The 26,070-nt window shown below is 44.9% G+C and overlaps 1 protein-coding gene across 1 annotated transcript in view; it reads right to left on the bottom strand.

Annotated features, from left to right (window-relative positions):
• LOC125424418 (NT-3 growth factor receptor-like) overlaps positions 1-25,683 on the bottom strand; it is a 71,248-nt gene extending 45,565 nt beyond the window's left edge. Inside the window, exons 1-4 of the mRNA XM_048481645.1 lie at positions 25,548-25,683; positions 20,264-20,394; positions 15,146-15,318; positions 7,530-7,773 (exon numbers count right to left, since the gene is read on the bottom strand). Of these exons, the coding sequence (XP_048337602.1) occupies positions 7,530-7,773; positions 15,146-15,318; positions 20,264-20,394; positions 25,548-25,683 (684 nt within the window). The remainder of the gene's footprint in view (positions 1-7,529; positions 7,774-15,145; positions 15,319-20,263; positions 20,395-25,547) is intronic.
• Positions 25,684-26,070: the final 387 nt, after the last annotated feature.

The raw sequence follows: 26,070 nt of genomic DNA on the forward strand, positions 1-26,070 counted from the left end.
TCCCGTCCTCGGAAGTACGAACGAGCCTTGAAACTTCATTTAAAATGCAACTATCCTCAGCTAGCACACTGTGTCTGTTTCTCTTATTTACGTTCTGCCTTTCTGTTAAAAAAGAATCCCCAAAGCGGTAGCAGAGCTGTCGAGCATTCTAATATGATACCGGAATATCTAATTTTCAATCCGATGATCGAGGACAACTTCACGGCAACAGAGGTGGCGCAAAAGCATGTCTTTGGAAGGCTTAAGAAATCTATGATGGGGGGTGGGTGGGTGAACAGGTGCAGGCACTGAGCCCTGGAGGAAGGGTCACTCCCAGCAAAAGGTGTGCTCCTTGGGGACAACAGGGGTTCCACAACTTGCTATGGAAGCCCAAGAAACGCATAAAACGTTAGGAACCTTGCGGCTTGTGAAGTTCAGCCATGAAAGCTCTCTGGCCACTTCTGCACATGCAGAATAATGCACTTTCAATCCACTTTCACTATTCCGCACATGCAGAATCCACTTTCACTATTCCGCACATATAGAATAATGCACTTTCAATCCACTTTCACAATTATTTCATTGCAAGTGGATTTTGCTATTCTGCACAGAAAAATCCAGCTGCAAAGTGGATTGAGGAGAACTTTATTCTTCGCCATCCCGGAAAGAGACTCTATCTACTCCTCTATGTATTCCCAGAGTTTCGCATGCACATTACCAAACCAAACATTCATTATTTTGCAAAAGTGGGAAAGGCACGGATGTACATGTAGTATTTGCCGGTCGATATGCAGGCAAAGCTCTGCTCACAACCTGAGTTCAATCCCGACAGAAGTTGGTTTCCGGATGGCACCGCTCGGTCGGACTTCAGCTTTCCATCAACTTCTGAGGTCGACATATTAATGAGTACCGGCTTGTGGATAAAAACGCCCTGGAGAACCGGTGGCAAACCATCTCTATAGTACCATAGTTTTCTGGACCGGCATGGTATAGTGGTTAAGAGAAGGTGGATTCTAATCTAGAGAACCAGGTTTGATTCCCCACTCCTCCACCTGAGTGGCAGAGGCTTATCTGGTGAACCAGATGTGTTTCCGCATTCCTACACTCCTGCTGGGTAACCTTGGGCTAGTCACAGTTCTCTCTGAACTTTCTCAATCCCACCTACCTCACAAGGTGTCTGTTGTGGACAGAGGAAGGGAATGGAGTTTGTAAGCCACCTTGCGCTTTTTTACAGGAGGAAAAGATGGGGTATAAATCCAAACAACAACAGCAACAGCAACTGTGCGGCAACGACAAGCAACAACAACTCGCTCTTCCTCAACACTGTACAGCTGCTTTAACTATTTCATTATTGCTTCGCCCGGGTACATTATGTAGCGGGTAATGTGACTTCACCCTATGGGTCAATAATGACCCAGTGCTTGCACAGGTGATTACTTTTACCTTTAGAAGAATGTAACTGCTTAGAACTGTATTGATAATTTAATGGAAGGTATAGGAAGTATTTCCTATGGACTCCCTCCCCACCATTCAAAGAAATTTATCTCTGATCTTTTTGTACTATTTTCCCTTCCAAAACTTCCAGAACCAGAAAAAAAAATTATCTTGTCATCCAAGCAGGCTGAACAGCTGAATACATTCCTCAGTTATCCGCACTGGAAAGGACGCATCTGTCTTTGGGCGGAACAAGGAGAGACTTATGCGGAGAAGAAGACCAATGCTGCCGCTTTTGTTACATAAATGTCTGTTTGTTGTGTGCCAGCATACATTGGGAAATTAAGCAGTTCACCTTTGCAAAGTACTTCGCATCCTACTTATGCGGGAGCCAGATGGTGCCCCCCCCCCTCTCTTTTAAAAGATTTGAAAACAGCAAAAAACAACAACCAGGAATTAAATCTACCGGGCCTCTATTATATTCAAACTACTTATTAACTTGTGTTTTGGTGAAAGCGCCACAAAACTTTCCCGCATTCACATGGAGAACACCTGAAATACACACACTTGCTGCTTTACCGTGAATGCTCTATGGCGAGATTTTGAGCAAACCACGGCAGCCTGCAAAGAGCTTTAGACCCGACACGTCAATGCCGGCCATGAGATAGAGTCCGCTGGAACCTTCCCTCCAGAAAATGATAAATTGCTGCTTTCCTTCTCCAGGACAACTCAGCTCAGAAGAGCACAACAAGATTTCATGGAAATCACTCAAACCCAGAGGAGTAGCTCTGGGGTGGGGACGAGCGCGCACAAAGGTGGGTAATAGGTTAAAGTTGCGATAGGGGTGGAAGATCGCTCAGACCCCTCCCCCTTGCCCTTTATTAGGCCCAGCAGAAGCTGGCTATAAGCGTGGCCCCCCTGAAAACTTGGACTCAGCCCCACTGGGTCCTTCGCCATGGCCAGGATTCAGCTCCTCAGGGTCATGGGGAGGAAATAACCTAGGTAGCCAGGGGGTGCCCTTTATGGGTTACTCGGGTTACAGGGGAGTGCCTTTGTCCTATTTCGGGCCACCAGGCGGGCCAATTCCCTCTGAGAATGCATTGTTGGGGGGTCAGGGCTCTAGCCCCGCCAGTGGAGCACCAGGGACCGATCCTCTTTTGCGAGGCTTATCGAACACCCTGCTGCAGTTCTCAGTCACTGGCTGACAGGACGAGTTCAGGCCCTGCTCCCACCTTGGGGGCTCCTGCTCACAGGAACTTAGACTCCCCCGCGGTGGGCGCACAGGTGACTCCTGGAGCTCCAAGCTCTTCCATCACGGTGGAAGAAGCCCCAGACCTAGCCAGAGGGCGGTCGGGGTCAGCCAGACGGTCGCCCAGCTCATCATCTTCGGATGAGGACTCAGCTCAGGCCTCTGGGGAGTTTTGGGCTTCAGGGACTGATGTTCCAGCTTTGCCGAGTTGGCTTGCTAAGAGGCGCTGGCTTACAACAGGCATTGCTGCACCTCCCGTCTCTGCCGGGTCACCCGGTCAGCCTCCTTTTGCGATTCAGGTGATCCCCCAGGGTCTCACCTTCCCCAGAAGATCAGAGACCGGCCCTTGACGGCTACTGTACGGACGTCTTCCGGTGCCTCAGACCTGAGAGGGCGCAGGGAGTCATGGGTTCCCGAGTAGAAAAGAAAAAACTAGGAAAAAAAGGAGCAGATCAGAATTTTGAAAATTGGAAAAAAGGTTTTTGGGAATATTTGGCCTTGGTTGGGGCTGCCTATCCATTGAGGGCTTGGCACCTTATAGCTCACATGAATCATGTGCTCTGCACCAAGTCTCTCGCAGGGGAGGCCACCTCCATTTCCTATGACGAGGCAGTTTGGAAGAGCGCTTCTCATAAGCAGGCCTTCCGTTGGGATCTGATCCATGATCAGACATGGATGGTGGTAGTGCACCCTTCTATTAAGGCTTTTGGGGAAAGTAGCCTCCCTGTGGAGGCTGCCTGCAGAGAGTTAGGAGTGGGCAGGGTTCCCACGCGTGCATTTTGCTGGGATTTCAACAAGGGGGCCTGCCATAGAGTCAAGTGTAAGTACGAGCACGCCTGAAACAGTTGCCTCGGTCCGCACCCCTGGGGGCAATGTACGAAGGTGTCCGCTAAGCAGCCCTTTTGCTCGTTCCGTGATGAGATGGCGGCAGCCAGGGAGGATCAGCTGCTTCTCAAAAACCATGAAGTTCCCCTGAGCCTTCGCTTGCTGGCCCCTTCGCCGGTGTGTGTTAGCTCATTGTGTAGATGGTTGCAACACTACCCCCTCCGTTCAGAGGCGGAGTACCTGCGTAAGGGTTTTACTGAGGGCTTCCATATCCCATTTAATGGGCCACGGCGGGCCATAACCGCACCCAACCTAAAATTGGCCAGGGGGTTGTCAGCAGTGGTGACTGGCAAGATCAGGAAGGAATGCTTGGCAGGCAGCATTGCGGGTCCTTTTCCTTACCCCCCGTTACCCAATTTGCGGGTTTCGCCTGTAGGGGTGGTCCCCAAGAAGACCCCCACCAACCTGCTCTTTTCTGGTCTGATGGTGTGAACTTATCTGACTGGGGATCTGACATATGGCTTCATGCTGTCAGGCACGCATTACTCCATTGACTTCAGGCTTGAGAAGCTGGGGCGGGAGCTGAGGGGTCAGCTCAGTTGCGGCTGTGGGCAGAGGATAGCATCTTTTTGGAGAGGCCGAGTCTGCGAGCCGGACCTCTCCGTGGCTGGGGGCTTCATTAAGAGGGTTGGGGTGGGGCAGGCTCACGGCGCAGGCTGTGGTGCCTTGCAATAGAGCCCGACACTCCAGCAGGAAGGGGTGTCACGAATGGGTTTGCGCCCAGGTGGCATCCTTAACTTCCTGTCCTTTCCCCATGGTGGGGACGGTTCGGGCTCAGCAACGGTGCTGCCCCGATGCTCAGATGTGTCCTCTTGCCTCCCCCAGCTTCCAGCAGTTTTAATAAATGAGCTGTGGCCCAATTTATTCCAGCCACGGTGTTACGTCGTTGGTTACATTTAAGGTTGTTATGATTTGCCAACTAAAACTCTGCACATCTGCCTGCAACTCCCATTCCAGGCATCCCAGTTCTGCTTAGCTTATGGGAACTTGCTTTGTCATATATCTTCAGGCCACATCCTCAGCTGTACCTTGGTCCTCTGGCCAGTACCCAGTTTTTGACACAGTGGATGCTCCCTTTTTGGGAGAAATCTGTTCTTCCAATAGATTCTTCATGGACAGAATCTTCCATTTGACACATCTGTTTAAACAGGCGGATTCTGCATGGGCCAAAAACAGCGGTGTGAAAACGGTGTAAAATGGTGTAAAACAGTGTAAAAGGGTTTACGCCATTTTCACACCGCTGTTTTTGGCCCATGCAGAATCCACCAGAGATTTTGTCATGGGGGGTTCAACATTTTGGCATGTGCTCATCAGTGTTACCTAAAATGGTGGAACACAACAACTCTCTTTGGTTGGGGAAAGTAGCTGTAGAGGAAGAGGTCACTGTGGCTTTAGGAGTGTTGGGTAACTTGACTGGCTGGCCAGCTGGCTGGTTTGTTATACAAAGATGTGGTTGATAGTATTGTATTGCGGATGGGGCTTATCAATCCAGGGAGTGATTCATATTGCATGCTAAGTTCATGAACAATGGACTCCACCCAAACACAGGATTTGCATTCACCAATACTGCTACTGCTGCAGGGCATGAAAATGTGAATCACTCCCTGGACTAATAAGCCCCACCCGCAATACAATACTATCAACCACATATTTGCTTAACAAGTTCCACCCAAACACTTACTGATTGGTTCCCCACCCTGGGACACGGACAATATATACCCAAAACATTTCCTTCTCTCTGGACACGGTGTGTAACAGACTTCCCTCTGTGATACACCTCTGAAGATGCCAGCCACAGATGCAGGCGAAACGTTAGGAACAAGATCCACCAGACCACGGCCACACAGCCCGGAAAACCCACCACAACCAGTCACATGAGAGGTTCGCATGACACATCCACCTCCGCCCTGGTTTCCATCCCAAGCAAATTATTCCCTTTTCTCCTGCACTTGTACTGGATAAAATATATGGAGATTGGGCCCACATTACTGATCATTACCCTGCCCACATCTTATGCCCAGTTATCAGTCACTTTTCCAGTTGCCGTTTCCGTAAGCCTTGTGCATTAAGTTTCCTTAATCTCCCTCCACAGGTTGTGGCCTTCAATCCTTTAATCATCTTTGTTGCCCTCCATTGGATTCTCTTTAATTTATCAGTGTCTTTTCATTAATGAAAGTCACGGAGAAAGACAGAGAAAGGAATGTAACAGCCTCCTACTGCAGAAAGAATGGCTGCTATACAGGGAAACTGAAGGAAGAAAGAGAATCTTGATTGTGCGCGGAGGAGAATGAAAAAAGCAGCCTTTAAGGAGACTCAACCTTTAAGGAGTCTCAAAGCAATTGCCTTGCCTTCCCTTCTCCTCCCCACAACAGATACCTTGTGAGGTAAATGGGTCTGAGAAAGAGAGCTGTGACTGGCACAGGGTCACCCAGCAAGATTCAGGGATGGGTGGGGGAAACAAACTCAGTTCACCAGATTAGATTCCTGCGGCAGCCATTTTGTGGCAGCCATTTTGTTGCTCTTCCCATCACGCCATGTCGGAATTTCTAAGGTGCCCCCTGGCTCAAAAAGGTTGGTTTATGGGTTCAGTTTACAGATGGGGCTTTCTTGGTATTGGCACCTCGCCTTTCGTATGCCTTTCCCCTTCTGCCTCACCTGGTATTGTTCAGGCACCAGAGTATAACATCTCTACTTACCAGGACTACTTATTGAAGATTAAGCCCATCTTTTTTAATTGTCTGTTTTGATTTTATGGCTAGCATGGTTGTCTTTGGTTGAGCCAGGGAGGTGTAACTATGAGAGCGTCAAACTAGGACCTGGGAGATTCCTTGTTAAAACTCCCTACTATGCTTCAGATGCTTACTGGACCTGTCAAATGTTGTCACCCTAACCTACCTCATAGGGTTATTTGTGGGGGAAAAAAACAAGAGGACAGGAAAATGACATAAGCTGCGTTGGTTCCTCATTATGGAGAAAAGCAGAATATTGTATTTTGATTATTTTAATGTGATTATATTGTTTTGTATTTATTGTATTATTGTTGGTTATTGTTGGATTTTATTGTATTCCATAAGACGCCTGGAAAATGGGCAATGGAACAGCGGGGTATAAATATTTTAATAAATAATTACAAATTAAGCAAATCAATAAGTACATTTTATGAACTGTGATTTAGATTGTCCTGTGTTGCTGCTCAACAGCTTATCGAGATGGTTTTCTGCTATTCTAATGGCTTTTGACGCTGTTTTTATGCTTCATTCCTAGGATGGTGGTTCTATGAGCACATGGTTATGAGGAGCATTTTGTTGCCATGGGGATAGACAGCATTTTGCTTTTTTCCCTTTCTATTCTGTCTGAATTCAGTTTTACTTTTTTTTTATTATTGTGAGCTTCCTCAAGCAGCTCTCTAGAGAGGAAGCTCAAGCATTTCCTGGCAGCTTTGGGGAAGCAAAAAGGATGAGAAACTCAAAATCATGTCTTGGAAAAGCAGTTTTCATATTTAGTTAGCTGGCTATATCCGGCATAGCGCATTTCAGCATATGACAGCTTGCAGGTCCATCATCAAGAAAGCAATTCATATCTCTATGGCACGTCTCTGACCATTTTCACCCCATGGGTGGACCACTCATCTAGGTTTCAATTACTCAGTGGCGAACATTTCCCAACTTGAAGAAAAGCAGATGAAACACGGCATGCGGATGTGTGCGTGCGAACAACTATCATGAGAGAAGCTGAAATTAGAGAAATGTCGGCAATATTTGCAGCATCAGACTTCCTAGTTGAGTATTCAACGGTCCACTGCTCCCTGTGTACGTGTAAGTGCCACTTAGCTTGATAACAAAATATAGACCCATTTGATAACAAAAGATAGACCCGTTGTGGGAGCACAACCAATTTTGAATGAGTATTTATAGCAAGGGCGGACTTCACCTATAACACCATACCTAAGTACCACTTTCCACATTCACTGAAGCCCACTTACCCTATAGTAATCGGTGCTGTAGACATCTCTGGACATCCCAAAGTCTCCAATCTTCACCAGCAGGTTAACGCCGACTAAGCAGTTCCTCGTCGCCAGGTCTCTGTGCACAAAATGCTGGGAGGCCAGGTAAACCATCCCCGAGGCTATCTGACTTGCAATGTGAAGCATTTGAGAAAGGCCCAGCTCTCCTTTGGCTTGTCGAGGCTGCCCGTCCACCAGAATCATCGCATCTGGTCCGTGTGCCCTGCAGAAGACAGAGGGCAGAAAGAATTATGTAGCAAACGGCTCCTTCCCCCCCTACGGCATGGTGTGATGGTCAAGCTGTGTTTTGAGGTCTGCCTCCGCACATGGTCCCTGCTGTCACAAATCAATTTCCAGCTGCACACGAAGGAGCCAGTCTTCAATTTCCTAACGGTTACATGTAATTTGAGTATTCATCAGCTTTGATTCCCCCCCACCCCACCCTGTTTGCCATTCTGAGCATACAAATAGACCAGATGAATGTTTGATGAGCTTCAGTGGAAATGAGGATTGGTTCTGTTGCTTATAATGAGTCCCTCAATAAAATTATCAGTAAAAATGGACAAGCTTGTTCCCTACCCTATCTCAAACTAGCAACTTCCCCCCCGGAATACAGAGTTGCAGATGAACAGAAACCAGTGTGGTGTAGTGGTTAGATCAGGTGCTGACACTTTTCCTAACACCCACCAAGTATTTTTAATAAACAGGATGGATCCAAGCGTGGTTTTTGCCTAGCAGAGCTTCTGACTGGTCAATGGAGATCTGCCAATTTCTGCCAGCAAAATGTTTTTTGTGCTCATACAAAAAGATATTTTCAAACATTATATTCACTTTACAAAACATCCTGTTGAAAAGAGCTTCTGACTGAAATGCTACAGACCTACAATCAGAGTAATGCATAACCTCACTCCCTAACCTTCTGTAATTGGCTCCGCCTCCTGCAGCAGCCATTTTGTGGTTGGCTCCGCCTCCTGTGGGTGGCCATTTTATGGTTGTGCTCACTACTTTGTGTCAGATTTCCCAAAGTGCCAGTTAGCTCAAAAAGGCTGCAGACCCTGGATTAGAATGTTAGCTGGGATCTGACAAACCCGGATTTGAATCTGCACTGTGCTGTGGAAGCTTGATAGGTAACAGTGGGCCAGTCACACAAGCTTAGCCTGATTTAGCACATGGGGTTATTGTGAGGATAAAATGGAGGAAAGGGAAACAACGTAAGCTACTTTGGGTCCCTAGTGGTGAGATGGGTGGGATATAAATAAACATACAAACAAATAAATATTTGGGCAGGAATCCATCTGTCCTCTCTACATCTGCCCAGTGTATTTATCAGTCTTGAGTAATGGTATTCACTCTGTGGTTTGCAGGGAGCCATATATGCAAATATGAACCACCAAAAGAGCCTCATGATTATTGTGTCCTGGGCAACATTTATACTGCTAAGTCCCTGAGGGGGTGGGAAATCCCTGTCCCCAGGTTTCACTGTCTACCATCATTTGGAGTAATCGTGGGAGAAATTTGTTTTTAAAAAATGCAGCCTTAACTGGAAGTTCTCACTGGAAGTGGCAATGGGTATCATAAAATCATAGAATCATAGAGTTGGAAGAGACCCCAAGGGCCATCAAGTCCAACCCCCTGCAATGTAGGAACACATAATCAAGGCTCTCCTGACAGATGGCCATCTAGCCTCTGTTTTGTGGGAACGGACTAGAATGTCTACAAATTGTATTTGATTAAGGAACATTAATTTTGTATGAACCAAAGATTTGTAAGAATCAAAATGGGGGTTCTGTATAGTGACCAGCAGGACTGCATGTTAGCAGCAGGTCAAACAGCATGTTAGAAGCTTGTCAGTGATTATGCAGGCAAGCAAAGATAAATATCTTTAAGATCTTGTCACTAAAGTTTAATACGTGACAGAAGACATACACATTTATAACTTTGTTTTTGTCAGAACCAGCTATAGGGGATAGCTACATGAATAAACAGAATCATAAAATAGATCAGAGGTTAGAATAGAAATGAATGTGATTAGTTAAATAGAAAAATTGTTTTTCTATATATGTTGAATGAACACAGAAATGATGAGAGATTCATATGTACTTGTATTTTACTATAATTCTATTGTATTAGAATCGAAGGTATAATTGTTAAAATCAATGTTTGTATAATCTGTTAAAGTGAAATCATTTCAAACTGGGAAAGGGGATGTTTTATGATCTAAAAGAATGTAGGTAGATCAACCTGCATACCCTGAGGAGATATCTCTCTCTTCAGGAACAAATTTAGGAATTTTGGAAACTAGTAATCTGATTGAAAACAAAAAAAGACAGACTTCAGTTTATGGTTCTTTCTGCATATGGGCAGAGGGACGTGAGCAAACAGCATGCAGTGTTTATGTAACAGAAGGAATCAGACACGTAGAATAGAGGCTGTCTTAATGTGACAAGGAGACAGAATCATCCAATGGGATTTTAAGGTTCATGCTTATAGGATGTGAAAGGGGTATGGATTATGTACGTGAGTAAGGGGATGAACTGTGACGTATGTATTCTTTGTACCTATAAAGACTAAGGTCTTTCCTATGGTGGGCGTGTCTCTCTTTTGAGAGCATCCAGGGTGTGCCTCTCCCTTGGGAGAGTTCACATTCTGTCACTTTCTATATTCTGTTAAGTAAAACGGTCTGTTTGTTTCTGATGTCAGATGTCTGATGCTTTTTTGGAGTTTGTTTCTAACCTATCTTTTCTCAAAACAGCTGCGCAGGCCGGACATGAGTTCTGGCCTCACAGTTTCAATTCTGGGTAGCTTTAAGAATCATCTATGTTTTAATTAATCTAGCCTCTGTTTCAATTCTGGGTAGCTCTAGGAATCACTGGAAACTTGTTCCACCATACAGCTTCTGGTGATTCCTAGAGTTATCCTTTGTCACTTCTGGAAAGAACTTCTGGGAAGTACAAGGGGCCGTGTTTTTTTTAAAAAAACTCCCACAACACTGTGCCCTTAGCCCTCCCACAAAAACCCAAACATACTAATATTAAATATATAGCTATAACTCTTTAAACTGCCAGATTACCACACTGGTTATGAGCGTGACCCCAGCACGACTGAAACTTAGCCCGCCCCGTGCATTAGAGCAGGCCCCTTTTTTTCCACGTACCCATGGGAAGATTCTCCAGCTAGGCAGAAACTCCTCTGTGGGAGAGGTAAGGGGCGGGTAAAATTTTTGAATGATCAATTATACAAGTTCCAGAGAATCACAGCAAGAAACATTGAAGCATGAATTCAACAAATAACGTAAAAAGGGTGGAGAACCCCTTACAACAGCCATGAATGGCTTTGATGAGGTGAGTGCGGACAAACATCATGGTAAAAGGAGGGACACTGAAAACATTTTACGAATGTTTTAAAAGCAGAAAGGGCCATAATCAGACAGCATATAGACTGTTCCTCCTCATTTTTCTCCCTTATGGCAACCATACAGTTGATTCAGGGTAACCCACCCATTCCTATATCTAGTTCTATTCATTTATGTAAACACATGAAGCCCATCAAAAACCCCTTCTGCATAGCAAATGTATAATGGGCTGCAGTCGGGATAAAGGACCCTGTTTTCCTGTATTCGCAGTCACATGCATCCATGCAGGCAGCGATTGGAGCTCATGAAAACAATCTAGGTTGGTATCACGCCTTTGCACGGAGACGCTTCTTCTTTTTATTTACTTGCCACACCTGCATAGCTATGCAGGAAGGCACAAACGAACCACTACAGCCACTCTGATTGTCCCACCATACGACCAGATGTACCTGTGTAGCTATGCAGATACAAGCCACATATTTTTGTAAAAAAAAAAAGGGAAAGGGAGGCAAATAAGGCGCCTCCTGCCTGGCTGTGATTGCGGGTGGCTGCAACCCGAGTTTTTTTTTTAAAGGATCACTTGTTTACAGATTTAAAAAAAAACAGGTTGGAGGAAATAACACGAGGGAGACTCGTTTTAGAGGCGGGATCTGTGCAAAGCCCCCTCAATGGGTTATATAGTGTCCTACACCAGTGTTTATTGGCTCATGTGGAAGGAGCCAAAGTCTATCAAAGTCTAGGCAGACTGCCAGGAGTTCACAGGAGTGTTTCACATCCCCTTTTAAATGGCGGTACTGGGGATTGAACTATTGGATTTTATAGCCTTGCTTGCATGCAGCAGCAGGGAATTCTGGGAGATCTCTACAAACATTCTAAAGATGACAGTTGGAAACAGTTGCTCCCTGACTTTGGCTGAGGAATGACGTTATGAGTTTTGTTTTAACCAAAAAGGCTCTGACTGAAATGTTAAAAATTGTAGACTATGCTTGAAATTGTAACCAAATGATGAACCGTGAATGTATCTGTATATAAGTGACACTTTATTTATGTATATAGTCTATTTCTCTCTGTTTAAGTAAAGCTTTCTTATATTTAATGATTTCTGAGGTAAAAAGGCTGTTCTTTAGCAAGATAACTATTCTTATAACAAAGTGGCGCACAAAGCTACATTCTGTCCATTACTCTGCCAACAGGATGGCGAACCTTTGGCACTCCAGATGTTATGGACTACAATTCCCATCAGCCCCTGCCAGCATGGCCAATTGGCCACATGCTGGCGAGGCTTTGAAACAATCCTATCAATTTTCGCCACTATACCTGTTGCCCTTCATGAACCAGGTACCTTCTGCAGGCCAAACAGACACTCTGACACTGAGTCATCCCCTCACACAAGTTATATGATTTTGCAGTCACATGACTGCCACAGAAAGCTGGCCACGGTAATGCAGAGTCGTCCCTCTCCCCGTCCTTTCGGCTCAGCAGAACTGTCCTTCTTATAGGAGGAGTGTTGATACTTCTTCCTGACAGACTGTTTCAAATGAGAGTTGCCACTGGCTTTTTATCATCCAGGACACTGCAATTTACTGAGGGCCTCTTTGTATTCCCAGATGGTGTCACCTCAAGTTTGAGATGTCTGTGCCACCAGAGAGATTCACACCACCAGCATGAGAATAGCTGCAACTGAGCGACGGGATCCCGAACCTCTATCACACGCAATCCCTGGCCCAGCGGATGGTGCAAATTGAAATGACTCCTCCGGCCACTCCGGTCACCTTTATTGTTAAAGTGTTTTCTTGGAGAGGTTCGCAGAGGTACAATTTGAAAACAAAACAACCAATAGGATTTTTTTTAAATAAACCCTTTTAAAAAATATGGTACTTTTCTGTAGGGAAAGGATTTATTTTGTTGGCTGTTGTGGATCTGATCTGGTAGATTTTGCTCTTAATATTGTTTTAAAGAGGGGTGACTGAAAACGTTTTTCTTAACATTGTTTTAAAGAGGGGTGACTGAAAACGTTTTAGAAATGTTTGAGGGGATTTTTATGGAAAGGGCCCGTTCTTATCTTTACTTGCATTTGCGACTCAGCAGGCATCATCTTAAGAGGTATTGTATCTCATATTCCACTGAAGAGGGAATGCTTCTTGGAAAAGAGAACTTGCAGCATAGAGTTCTTAGAATTAAAGTTCTTATAATGAAATATATGAAATATCCCTTCATCAAAATGTTTCTTCAACACAACTAGAGGTTTCAGATCCCTTATAGATACATTCAGGAGCAGACAGGGGATGCCACTGTCAATTTGAGGGATGGAGCATACCTAACAAATATGTCACTTAAAATAGGTGGCAGAAGAAGCAAGGAGGGGTGACTGGAAATCCTCCAGCAATTGCAAAAAGCTGTGGCCTCTTTGTGCTTGGATCAGTGGAGGAGAGGGAATATGCCAGTATTCTTTTGTTAAATTTACTGAAACAGAGCTTTGGACTTTGGGTTAGTTTGTCAGAATTACTGTATATACTCGAGTATAAGCCAACTTTTTATGCTGAAAAAGCCCCCCTTGGCTTATACTCGAGTATATACTTAATTCCAAGATTGCGGCCAGAGCTGGGGCTGCGGTGGGGATCCGGTAAGCATTTTTTGCTGCTTTTTTTCTCTCACCAGAGAGCCATAAAAACAAGCTGTAAGGACAGCCTGCATAGCATTACAACTAGGGTGTGTGTGTGTGTGTGTGTGTGTGTGTGTGTGTGTGTGTGTGTGTGTGTGTGTGTGTGTGTGTGTGTGTGTGTGTGTGTTAAAAGAAACCGAGGCATTTCCCTCCTAAGGGTTATTGGCACATTGCATTCTAGATTAATACAATTCTTCATACAGTCAAATACTGATGTTGCTGAAGACAAAGACTTTCTTTGGAGCAAAGTTTAGGCTGGGATGGCTATGAATACCAGAATTACTCTATATTTGGAGGAAAACAGTGGTTCATTTGTGTTCTTAGAGTGCTGGAAAGCTGCTCATCCCTAATGCAAACTCTGGCCCCTTCCGCACATGCAAAATAATGCGTTTTCAAACCACTTTCACAACTGTTTGCAAGTGGATTTTGCTATTCCGCACAGCTTCAAAGAGCAGTGAAAGCAGTTTGAAAGTGCATTATTCTGCATGTGCGGAATGACCCTCTGTTAAGCAACTCTATCTCATCTTGCTCCCAAATCTTCTGTTTTTAGCTGCTACTGAGTCAAGTTCAAAGGCTTATACTTGAGTCAATAAGTTTAAGGACTTGGGTAAAATTAGGTGCCTTGAAATATATTAGGGGTTGGCTTATCTTGGCAGTATATACGGTACTTGAGAAACACATTTAATCTCTCAAAGACACCCAGACCCAATTCTAGCTCACAGAGCTAGGAAACCAAAACAAAGAAGTAACATGAAAGGGTTTAATGCTTCACATCGGTCTTACCACTTTCACAGCCCCAAGCATAGCCATTGGGAGAGGGGTGGATGGGTTTCCAAAGTGCCTCTGCCAATAAGAAAGAGAGTCTGATCTTTTAAACAACTAATAACATTTTCTGGCCATTTAGATGCCATTTGATGTTAACAAAGATTATGGAAATGGTTTTATTTTTTTCCCTGTTCAACTTCCACAGCAGGGTAGTCACCCTGGCCAACGCTGCAATCTGAGTTTCGATAATGGTATGCCAGTGTGAACGTTTGTTAACACAATTATGCTCCTACATAACAATCATACTAAGGGCCCAATTGTCAACACACTAAGAAATAAAAACCAGTCACTACTTCATGCAGTAACTCCACCATTCTGTGGCTGCTGGAGATGTTTAAACCTTGATTTCGTGCTCACCAGGGAACAATGTGTAACACACTAATCTCTGTGATACACCTCTGAACATGCCAGCCACAGATGCAGGCAAAACGTTAGGGATAAGATCTACCAGACCACGGCCACACAGCCCAGAAAACCCACCACAACCAGTTGAGTTTGGCCATGAAAGCCTTCAACAATAATTGTTTGTGTTCAGCCCTAGTGTAGAAGTAGGAAATCAAACCCAGTTCACCAGACTATAATCCACCATTCTTAACCACTACACCACACTGGCTATAGCAACCCTTATCTTCACTAGTGGTCTCCCATCCAAGACCTAACTATGGCCAACCCTGTTTAGCTTCTGAGATCTGACACAATCAAGCTAGGCTTGGCCACCAAGATGTGGGTACATTCTAATGACAGGTTCAGACTTACCTCAAGAACTTATTCAGGTCCCCGTGTTTCATGTATTCAAAGACCATGATGAGAGGGTCTCCATCACCACAGACACCGTAGAACTTTACAATGTGGTCATGCTGCAGGTTGGTGAGAAGTTCTGCCTCTCTTTGGAAATCCTTCCGGGCAGCCAGAGTTGGGTCCTTCAAAGCCTGAAGGGGAGATAACGAGAACACCACACGCAAAAATTGGAAGACAGAGAGAGGCATTTTCTTCTCCAGATGTATATCTCTCCTAAAGGTCCATTTCTGCCTTTCTCCACCCCACCGCATCTATGCCCCAATTACTACCCATTTGTCCCCTACCCCTTACCCACTCCTATGGATGAAAATGACCATTTGTGTGCTGAAAAGAGCTTCGTCACGCTTTAAGCCACAGACAACATATGGTGAACCCTCATGCAGTATTTAAGACAAGAGATGAGCAAAGGTAGTTTGCCCTTACAACCTCTGTGTAGCAATTGTAGACTTCTTTGATGATCTCCCATCTTCTTTGGTCTTCCTTCTTTGGTGGTCTCCCATCCAAGTATTAACCAGGGCAAACCGTGCTTAGCTTTGAAGATATGCAGGCTATTTATGCCTAATAAAGGTTTTGTTTGTTGATATGCAAGCTAGCCTTGGCCATCTAGGTCAGGTCATATGACTGTTCACCTACCAGCAATGACCTGATGTTTGCACAGGGGATTACTTTTAGAATTAGGACTAATAAAAGAAAACGTTTCTTCATGCAGCGCATGATTGGTGTTTGGAATATGCTGCCACAGGAGGTGGTGATGGTCACTAACCTGGATAGCTTTAAAAGGGGCTTGGACAGATTTATGGAGGAGAAGTTGATCTATGGCTACCAATCTTGATCCTCCTTGACCTGAGATTGCAAACCCCACACAGGCAGACCAGGTGACAGGAGCAGTGAGGCAGTACAGCTTACATCCTGCATGTGAATACTGTCCGGTGGACCACTGCAGGTACAGCAGTGTTGGACTAGATATCAGGGGTGAGGGCCTGCGCTCTCCAGATGTTCAGGAACTACAATTCCCATCAGCCTCTGTCAGCATGGCCAATTGGCCATGCTGGTAGGGGCTGATGGGAATTGTAGTTCCTGAACATCTGGAGAGCCGCAGGTTCCCTACCCCTGGACTAGATGGACTCTGGTCTGATCCAGCAGGCTCTTCTTTATGTTCTTTTATTTATTTATTTTTTAATTTACCCTGGTATGTAGAGGCAAGTTGGTCATATGTAACATCCTTCCAAGAGACAAAAGAACATCACCATTATTCTTTTCTGCGTAGCTATGAATAGAAACTGAGAGGGAAGAAGAAGCAGCGTTTGGATTCATACCCCACCTGTGAGGAGACTCAAGGTGGCTTACAAGCTCTTTTCCCTTCCTCTCCTCACAACACAGCTTGTGAGGTAGGTGGGGCTGAGAGAGTTCCCAAGAACTGTGACTAGCCCAAGGTCATCCAGCAGGAATGTAGGAGTGCAGAAACACATAACTCTGCCACTCAGTTGGAGGAGTATGGAATCAAACCTGGTTCTCCAGATTAGAATCTACCTGCTCTTTACCACTACACTATGCTGGCATGGTGTCACCTGACCTCATCAGATCTCAGAAGTGAAGCCGGGTCAATAATTGGATGGAATACCACCAAGGAAGACTCGGCAGAGGAAGGCCATGGCAAACTGCCTCTGCTTCTCACTTGCCTTGAAATCCCCTTACTGGGGTCACCATAAGCCTTGAATGGGAGACCATCAAGGAAGAGTCTACAGAGAAAGGCAATGACAAACCATCTCTGCTTCTCACCTGCCTGGAAAGCCCTTTGCTGGGGTTTCCATAAGTCAGCTACGACTTGACAGCACTTTGCACACACATAGACAGATGCTAATATTTCTTCACTGCTTGGCAGGTTATTGCACATTTTAAATTTTAAAAATACATTATTTACATATTAGATTCAATATTGATGCTCTTTTTTTCCTTCCCAATGAAAACACAAATCAGCTTATAGCATCATTCACTTGTTGCCCACTTTAACTTCACAACATTCCTGTGGTGCAGAGCAGGCTTAAAGAGTATTACCCAGAGATCTTTCATGGCAGTGTGGGGATTTGAACCTGGTTCTCCCAGATCCTAGTCCAGTGCTGTAACCACTACACTGCGCTGCCTTCAGATCATGCTGGCACTGAGATTTCCTCTGTTGACCTGAATCCTGACTCCTTCTCTTAACTGTTGAGCTATACCACCTTCCTAATTCTGCAAATGGGATGATTATAAACTGTGGGAATCTCTTGGGTCCAAAAATTTAGTCATGAGTATTCGGATGAAAAAAAAAGCTTAGAGAAAAGTATGCTCAGTCCATTCCAGGGTGTAAAACTATTATGATAATAGTTCTGTGGGAATCATCCTCACACCGTATTGCAGTGAGATTTTTCCCAACTCATTTTGGACACAGCTGCAAACAATCCCCAAAGGGTAATAGCTTCCACTTATTTCTAGGCCAGCCAGGACCTGAAACTCATGAACCTAGGGGCAAAAGTCTCAATTTCTCATTATTATGACTCTCCAGAACCAGCATGATCTTTTATTTGGGAACAGCTGACTTGGCTGCCTTCATTCAAAAAGATGTATTTACTTGCCTGCCGATATATTTTGTTGTGGTTGAGGCTCTTTTCGCAAAAGGATCTGGTGAAGTGTCTGAAACTCATATATTTTTCTAAAAAAATCCCGATTCATCCTCTGTGGTTTAGGACACTTTCCAGAGAATTTGGGAGTGAAATTTGTACATTTATTGAAAACGGCTTCTTAGACACACTTTGGGTTTGCTATGATTGGGTAATTTTCTCAATTGCATGCCCGGGTTATTACTGGATGAGATTTTTTAAAAAAATGAAGTGGAAAGCAGATTATGCACGGTTTCCTTGTAAAGACTGAGCTTTGAACAAAAGCTGGCGTGGATTTGAGCTACAGATTTTGTGTCATCAGAATTCAGATGTCAAATATTCAGCCAATAGTCTGTGGATGTACTGGATATTTGGGTACATACACCTGGGGATCAAGTTCAGGGGTTAAGAGTAAATCCTCTCCTCTCACTTCCCAGGTGAAACGGATGTTATGGGTCTGATCAGGAATTTCTGGGACAGAAATTAAATTACAAAAAATAAAATAAGTTAACCCTTGACTGTCTCCCCAAGTATCAATGTGAATAAAACCAGAAGGGAACACAGGGATGCCTTTCAGAAAGACCTATTCCAAAAGAAGAAAAAGAAGAAGAGTTTGGATTTATATCCCCCTTTCTCTCCTGTGAGGAAACTCAAAGGGGCTTACAATCTTCTCCCCCCCCCCCCGCCCCAACCCTCTGTGAGGTGGGTGGGGCTGAGAGAGCTCTAAAGAACTGTGACTAGCCCAAGGTCACTACTGGCGTGTGTTGGAGTACACAAGCTAATCTGGTTCACCAGATAAGCCTCCACAGCTCAAGTGGCAGAGCAGGGAATCAAACTCAGTTCTCCAGATTAGAGTGCATCTGTTCTTAACCACTACACCGTGCTGGCTCTCCAGTTTGAATCCATGTGATTTGACGGGCCCTCGGAATTTTGTTTTGATTGAGTTCAACATTGACTTTGAATGCAAATCAAATTATGTCAACTGTGAGTTCTTTACTGTGGCTCAAAGTGCAATTTGGTGGAACCACACGCGATGGTAGAGGGTTTTTTTCTCCTCTGTAAACCGGGCAGATTTTATCCTAAGAATATCCTAAGAATATTGGTTTTATCTTGCTCCTGCACACTCATGCAAGGCAGTGCATAATTTCCTTTTAATTCTATTTCCTCAGGGGATCGTCTGGCTGGAGATATTTAGATGAATGGCAGTACACTGTGCAGATGGCAAAGCATTCATCCTCATCTTTGGGCACTTGATTACTTTTTGGTATTTAATATCTTCATGATGTTGACATTCTCCTCCCTCTTCCTTGTGCTTTCTCCTTCCCACCTCTCTTTCCCATTAAGCCTGAACAGGGGAAACCTGCCTCGCTCATTTCTGCAAGTACTGAAAAGTCCTTTCTGGGTGCTGCTGATTCCCACTGCAAGCATCTTCCTGATGTCCAAGCTGTTCTTGCTACACAAACCTTTTAAAACCTTTTGAGGCAGGAAATAAAATGTTTCCTCCATGGAGTTCCATATTGTTTTTTCCCCTTTGGGTCTGGAAACATTTTATTTCCAGCCTTGTTATTTCAAGTAGTGACCCAACACTACATTCATTGATGCCCATAAACAAAACTGTGCACTTCAAGCACATCACTTCCATTCGCACTGGAGATTTTGCAGAAGCAGGAATACAGAAAAAGACCACTGCAACTTCCAGTGCCAAGTCAAACTTATTATATATCCCCACTTGCACTGCCAACTGTGCAAGAGGTTGTATAGACAATTTTGGGGCACTACAATTTAGAGGCGTTGAAGAAAATGTCACCCAGGCAGTACTGCGCTAAGCCTGTTTATGTTTCTCCTTGCAGGGTGCTGGATGCAAGCCAAAGCAAACGAGCAAAGAAGAAGCAGTAGTAGCTTTGGATTTATACTCCTCCTTTTCTTCTGCAAGGCAGCTTCTGAACTCCTTTCCTTCCTCTTCCCACAGAAGACACCTTGTGAGGCAGATGGAGCTAAGGCTCCTTCAGCATGTGCAGAATAATGCCCTTTCAATCCACTTTCACAATTGTTTGCAAGTGGATTTTACTATTCTGAACAGTTGCAAAGTGCATTGAATGTGGATTGAATGCGCATTAATAGAGAGTTTGCAGAGAACTGTGACTAGCCCAAGGTCACACAGCAGGCATCAAATGTAGCAGTGGGGAAACAAATGCAGTTCACTGGAGAAGAATCTGCCACTCATTTGAAGGAGTAAGGAATCAAACTTGGTTCTCTAGATTAGAGCCCACCTGCTCTTAACCACCACACCAAATTGTCTCTCTAGCATGACTGGAGGCTGACAGAATAGGTGGACTGTGAATTAAGTTCCATTTAAACAACAGGGCTTACTCCCATGTAAGCATTTTCAACCTGGCCTGCTTTGCCTCAGGTGCTCAGCACAGATGTCATTGATATTTACCTTGACAGCTACCAGCATCTTGTCCTTGGTGGGGCTGAGGTTGTAGCACTCGGCCAGAAACACCTTCCCGAACGCACCTTCGCCCAGTTCCCTCTTCAGAATGATGTCTCTCCTCTTAATGTACTGCACATCTGCAGGTGGCAAAGGTGCGGGAGGGGAGGGGGAGAATGCATGAGTGCCAAGGAGAACACACCGTTTCATTTCCATCACATCACGCGCTCTCATTAATTCTCACTGAACAAAGAAAGATGGCTCACTTTTGTTCTCCACTGTCATTATCTTTACAATGTTTACTCATCACAGGTAGGCAGGGGCTTTGGCCCATGTTTCTCCGTACCAGAGGCGTAGCTAGGGAAAATGGAGCCCAGGGCAAAATCTGAGTTCTCTGCCCCCTCCACTGATGGGTGGCCATCCTCTCCCACCAAGATCAAACAGAGGGTTTTTTTTGCACCAGGTCATCTCAAAGTCACCATCACAGTATAGAACATGCCCCCAGAGGCATAGCTCCAAGGCAGCGGGGGTGTGCGTGACACACCAGGCGCATGCCTGTGTGGGGGTATGGCGAGGGCATGGTGTGGGCATTCCAGGGGCATGGCGGGGGTGTTCCGAGGTGGGACAGGGGCATTCCGGGGCTGGACGGGGGCAGAAGATGCATGCTACACCTCTGCACACCCCAACTCACAAATCTGGGTAAAAACTGGATCCAGATGATTTTCTGCCCCCCATGTGACCCAACGACGGCCCTCCTGGGGCATTTGTCCCCGGGGGGCCCATTGTAGCTCTGCCTCTGCTCAGTACTATGGACACGCTACCTGGTTAAGATGTCCCTTTGTCAGGTATGGCACCCGCCCTCCCTGGCATCACACCATCCAGGACCCAAGGTCACACCTGGGCAGGGGGAAACATCCTTTCATATACCTATCTGTCATATGTTAATGGACCTTTTGTTCTTAATCACTGTGCTTGGAAACATAGCTAAGTAGGCAACCAAGGGCCTCCAGAAGGGGGGAGGAAGAAGGCTCCAGGCAGAAGACTATTGCTTGGCCTTGAGACACTCAGAACTCCATAACAAAGCTTTTCACACCTTGTTGTTCCATTAATCTGTGGGAAGATGGGAGGGGATGTTTGAGCTAGAAAAGAAGGGGATAAATGTGTTTGCAGAAGTCAGGATCCCCAGATCTGGCTTCCTGCAGTTTGAGTCCTTGTAAGACAACTCAATAAAGGCTTCTGATTTTATATCCAGAGTCAATGTATTGGTAGTTGTACCTTGGTAAGATGAGCATTTTGCGATAACTTTCCTAGTGTGGCACTAAAATGTTAGATCAGGGCTGGGGAAATTCAGGTTCAAAGGACTATTTGAGCATGATACTACGTCAGTGGTTTGGGTCAGGGACCATCAGCCCCACAACTGAAAAGGAAGGACAACTGCAGAGGAAGGTAGAATTAGAGGACAGTTTTAGGCATTTCTTGGCAACATTGCCTTTCTCCAGGAGATGAAGAGTTTGGATTTATACCCCAACTTTCTCTCCTGTAAGGAGACTCAAGGTGGCTTATAAGCTCCTTTCCCTTCCTCTCCCCACAACAGGTCCCTTGTGAGGTAGGTGGGGCTGAAGAACCGTGACTAGCCCAAGGTAACCAAGCAGGAATTTAGGAGTGCAGAGATACATCTGGTTCACCAGATAAGCCTCTGCCACTCAGGTGGAGGAGTCGGGAATCAAACCTGGTTCTCCAGATTGGAATAATATGGAGCTGTTCCACCAGGCTTATGGTTGAGGTTTACCATAGCCGCCCTCTCTTTCTCTTCCCTTTTCCTTTCCCTTCCTTTTAATCCATTCCCCTTAGTTATGGATTCAGAGGCACCATAGTATACTTTGAAACTGATTTATTTTAATTGTAAATCTATGGCTTTGTTGCTGTTGTTGAAGGAGGAGGAGGGGATGTTTGGATCTATATCCCTCTTTCCCCAACCATAAGCAATTGTAACAGAAAGATGGGGTAGCCATGGGTAGCCCTCTTAGCCCTGTAATAGCTAATTTTTATATGGAACATTTTGAGAAACAAGCCCTGAAAACAGCACCAAAAAAGCCCACCATATGGTTCCGTTATGTGGATGACACATTCACCATTTGGAGCCACGGAGAAGAAGAACTAAACAAGTTCCTGGACCATATCAACAAGATCCACCCAAACATCCAATTTACTATGGAGAAAGAAAATGAAGGGGAAAACTACCATTTTTAGATGTTTTGAGGTCATCCCGCCATAAAACCTAAACCAACAATTGGGACACACAGTATACAGAAACCACCTACTCCACACAAAGACAGATATCTACACAAAAACTCCGAAATCACCAAATCCAGGGCAAAAAGGAGGCACCCATAAAAACGTTGGTACATCATCAGCGCAAAGCAGAATCCTGTGAACCTCACACCTCCTACAAAGGCGAATTGAATCTACAGGCTAATGGATTGCTCCAATACAGAAATCAGAGAGGGCAGCAAGACCAAGAACAAACCACACTTGAACAAAAAGATATAAAGAGGCCATCTAGAGGGAAGGTGTTCTTACCATACATCAAAGGGGAACCACTGATCACTATAGGGAAAACTGATGGAAAGAAGCACAACCTGGCACAAACTTAATCTACCACAGACCCACTAAGAGAAAATTCAACAGATGCTACGTTCAGCCAAAGGATAAAGAAGGGATCCTTTAGCTACTGCAGGAGTCTATCGCATACTATGCAGCTGTGGGACAAGTCTACATAGGAATCCACCAAGCGCTGGCGCACCAGACACGATTATCAAAAGGAACCACGAAAAGGCACTGCAGACTATTTCCAGGCCAGAAAATCCCAAACAGCAACTAGCAGAACACATGATAAACCAACCTGGACATAGGAGAATATTGATTTAGAAAAAAGCAGAAATTCTGGACCACTCTGGAGAAGCCACTACGTCAGGACTACTAACAGAGAAGCAATTGAGAATCCATAAGCACATGGACAATTTTAACAGGAAGGAAGAAACTCTGAAAAATGGAACAGAACTTGGCTGTACCAGTGTTGAAAAAATACTAGGGTCAAGAACTTCTAGTAGTCAATACTCAGCTCCACACAAACACCAAGGATGACCATAGACAAAAGAAACAAAGGCCAGGTGACTTCTATTCAGATGCTCCCACCAGTGACCCTTGCTATCTACAGTGGTTACCTCCCAGGCTGCATAGTCACTTCATTGTTACTCATACTTCCTATTCAGATGTCCCTCAACTATTGGACCTGGTTGTCGCCTTTGTTACTCACAGACAGAGGTTTCCCCACCCACCCACTGGACACTCCAACAGATATAGATATATACTCCACTTGCTTTTCCCAACATCAGATCCTCTGAAGATGCCAGCCACAGATGCAGGCGAAACGTCAGGAGAGAATGCTGCTAGAACACGGCCATACAGCCCGGAAACCACACAGCACCCAAGTGATTCCGGCCGTGAAAGCCTTCGACAATAAATTGTAAAGCAGCTTACAAGCTCCTTCCCTCCCTCTCCCCACACAGACATCTTGTGAGGCAGGTGGGGCTCAGAGAGGTTGGAGAGAACTGAGAGGTCACCCAGCAGGCTTCACATGGAAGAGTGGGGAAACAAACCTGGTTCTCCAGATCAGAGTCCACTGCTCTGAACCTCTACACCACACAACATTAAAATGCTACACTACGCTGGCTCTATGGGGTCACCAGTAGTTGACTGTGATTTGACAGCATATTGTTGTTGTTGTTATTAACAATAACAAAAATAACAAACTGCAGGTATTTTTTTGGGAGGAGTTTTTTTAAGGGTTTTAGTGTATTGCTTTTCAATGGTCACATGTTTTAGTTATGGTTTGTGAGCCACAAGAAGAGTGAATACATAGTTGCAAACATTTGTGTGTGTGTGTTTTGCCATTGAGTCACAGCTGACTAATAATGACCTAATAGGGTTGTCAAGGCCTAATAATGACCTAATAGGGTTGTCAAGAAGAGTTTGGATTTATATCCCACTTTCTTTGGAGTGGGGAATCAAACCCGGTTCTCCAGATTAGAATCCACCTGCTAATAACATAGACATTCAGAAGTGGTTTTCCATTGTCTGCCTCCACTGAGATTGTTTTAAGATAAGAGAGAGAACTCTAAGAGCACTGTGAGTGGCCCAAGGTCACTCCAAGGTCACTCACCCAGCAGACTTCAAGTGGAAGACTGGGGAAACAAATCCAGTTCACCAGATTAGAGTCCCCCACTCTTAATCACTACACCGTGCTGGCTCTCACGGTTGTAAACAAATGTGTGTAAATAAAGTACATGTATGCCACCACGACTTGCATGCCAGAAGAATGATGAGATACCACTGTAATAAATAAATGATGGTCTGTGAATTGTTTGACATCTCCCTGCTTGGAGCTCCAGTCAGGCAAGCCAGGAAACTAGCAAATTACCCCCTCCCCAGGTGGGCTAGAAGATGTTCAGACCCAAAGTGAAAAACAGAAAACAGCGGAGGGATAAAAACAACCATTTCCTTATGGAGGCCAAGAATAGCAAAGTATTTTTTTTTAAAAAAAAACAGACACATAGCATGGACTCAATCAAAACCATCCCTTTTCTTGCTCCGGGAAAAAAAGGCAAAGGTGCATCTTAACTGATGAGCAAGTCAAAGGTCTGGAAACGGAAAACAGTCTAATGGCTCTCAAACAATTATGCCTGCTAATTAGAAGATGGTCAGCTGGCACTGAAGCTTTGACGTCTAGACCCTTTTTGCAGGGGAAGAGAGATGAAACAAGTTAGACTCACGAGGAATGATGCCTCTCCCGATAATTCTCATTGGCCTTTTCTTTAATTGTTTAATGGACACAGCCAACTGATATTGACATGAGTACATACACGATAGCAGGTTTCTGCTGATGGAATGGCATTGCTGTTGGCAGAAGCAGGGGCAGTAGTATTAATACTGGTTGTTGTGGGTTTTCCAGGCTGTGTGGCTGTGGTCTGGTCGATCTTGTTCCTAACGTTTTGCCTGCATCTGTGGCTGGCATCTTCAGGGGTGCATCACAGAAAGAAGTCTGGCATACGCTGTGTCCAGACTTCTCGGTATAACAGACTTCTCTCTGGGATACACCTCTGAAGATGCCAGCCACAGATGCAGGCAAAACGTTAGGAACAAGACTGACCAGACCACGGCCCCACAGCCCGGAAAGCCCACCACAACCAGTTGAATCCAGCCGTGAACGCCTTCGACAATACAATACTAATACCGTTTGAACAGTTTGAAATGGGGGCTACATTTCCCATCTGGCCTGGATCAATTTCCAGATCTGCATGGGCCTGTCTGAAAATGGCCGCCGTCACGTTTTCCCATTCTCTGTCTCCCTCTTCCATGTTTCTGAGCATAGCGTGTTATTTATCTAGGGCCCCTTCCGCACACGCAGAATAATGCACTTTCAATCCACTTCCACAATTGTTTGCAACTGGATTTTGCAAGTGGATTCTGCACAGGAAAATCCGGCTGCAAAGTGCATTGAAAGTGGATTGAAAGTGCATCATTCTGCAGGTGCGGAAGGGGCCTATGAGTGGGTACAGGCTTCCTTGTTTGGATTATGTTTCTGGGTTTGATCTGGAATTCAGTATTTTAAAATCCTGTGGGGTTTTTTGTTTGTTTTCCTCCTCCCGCTCTCCTTCTCCTGGGTCCCTTTCTGTTTCTGTTTTTCATTTTTTAAATGGAAAAGGTTCTTTGGCTGTTTTTTTTAGCAGAATCTTTGAATTTCGCAAACACTGTGA

Source organism: Sphaerodactylus townsendi, linkage group LG17 (assembly GCF_021028975.2).
Source record: "Sphaerodactylus townsendi isolate TG3544 linkage group LG17, MPM_Stown_v2.3, whole genome shotgun sequence".
NCBI lineage: Eukaryota > Metazoa > Chordata > Lepidosauria > Squamata > Sphaerodactylidae > Sphaerodactylus > Sphaerodactylus townsendi.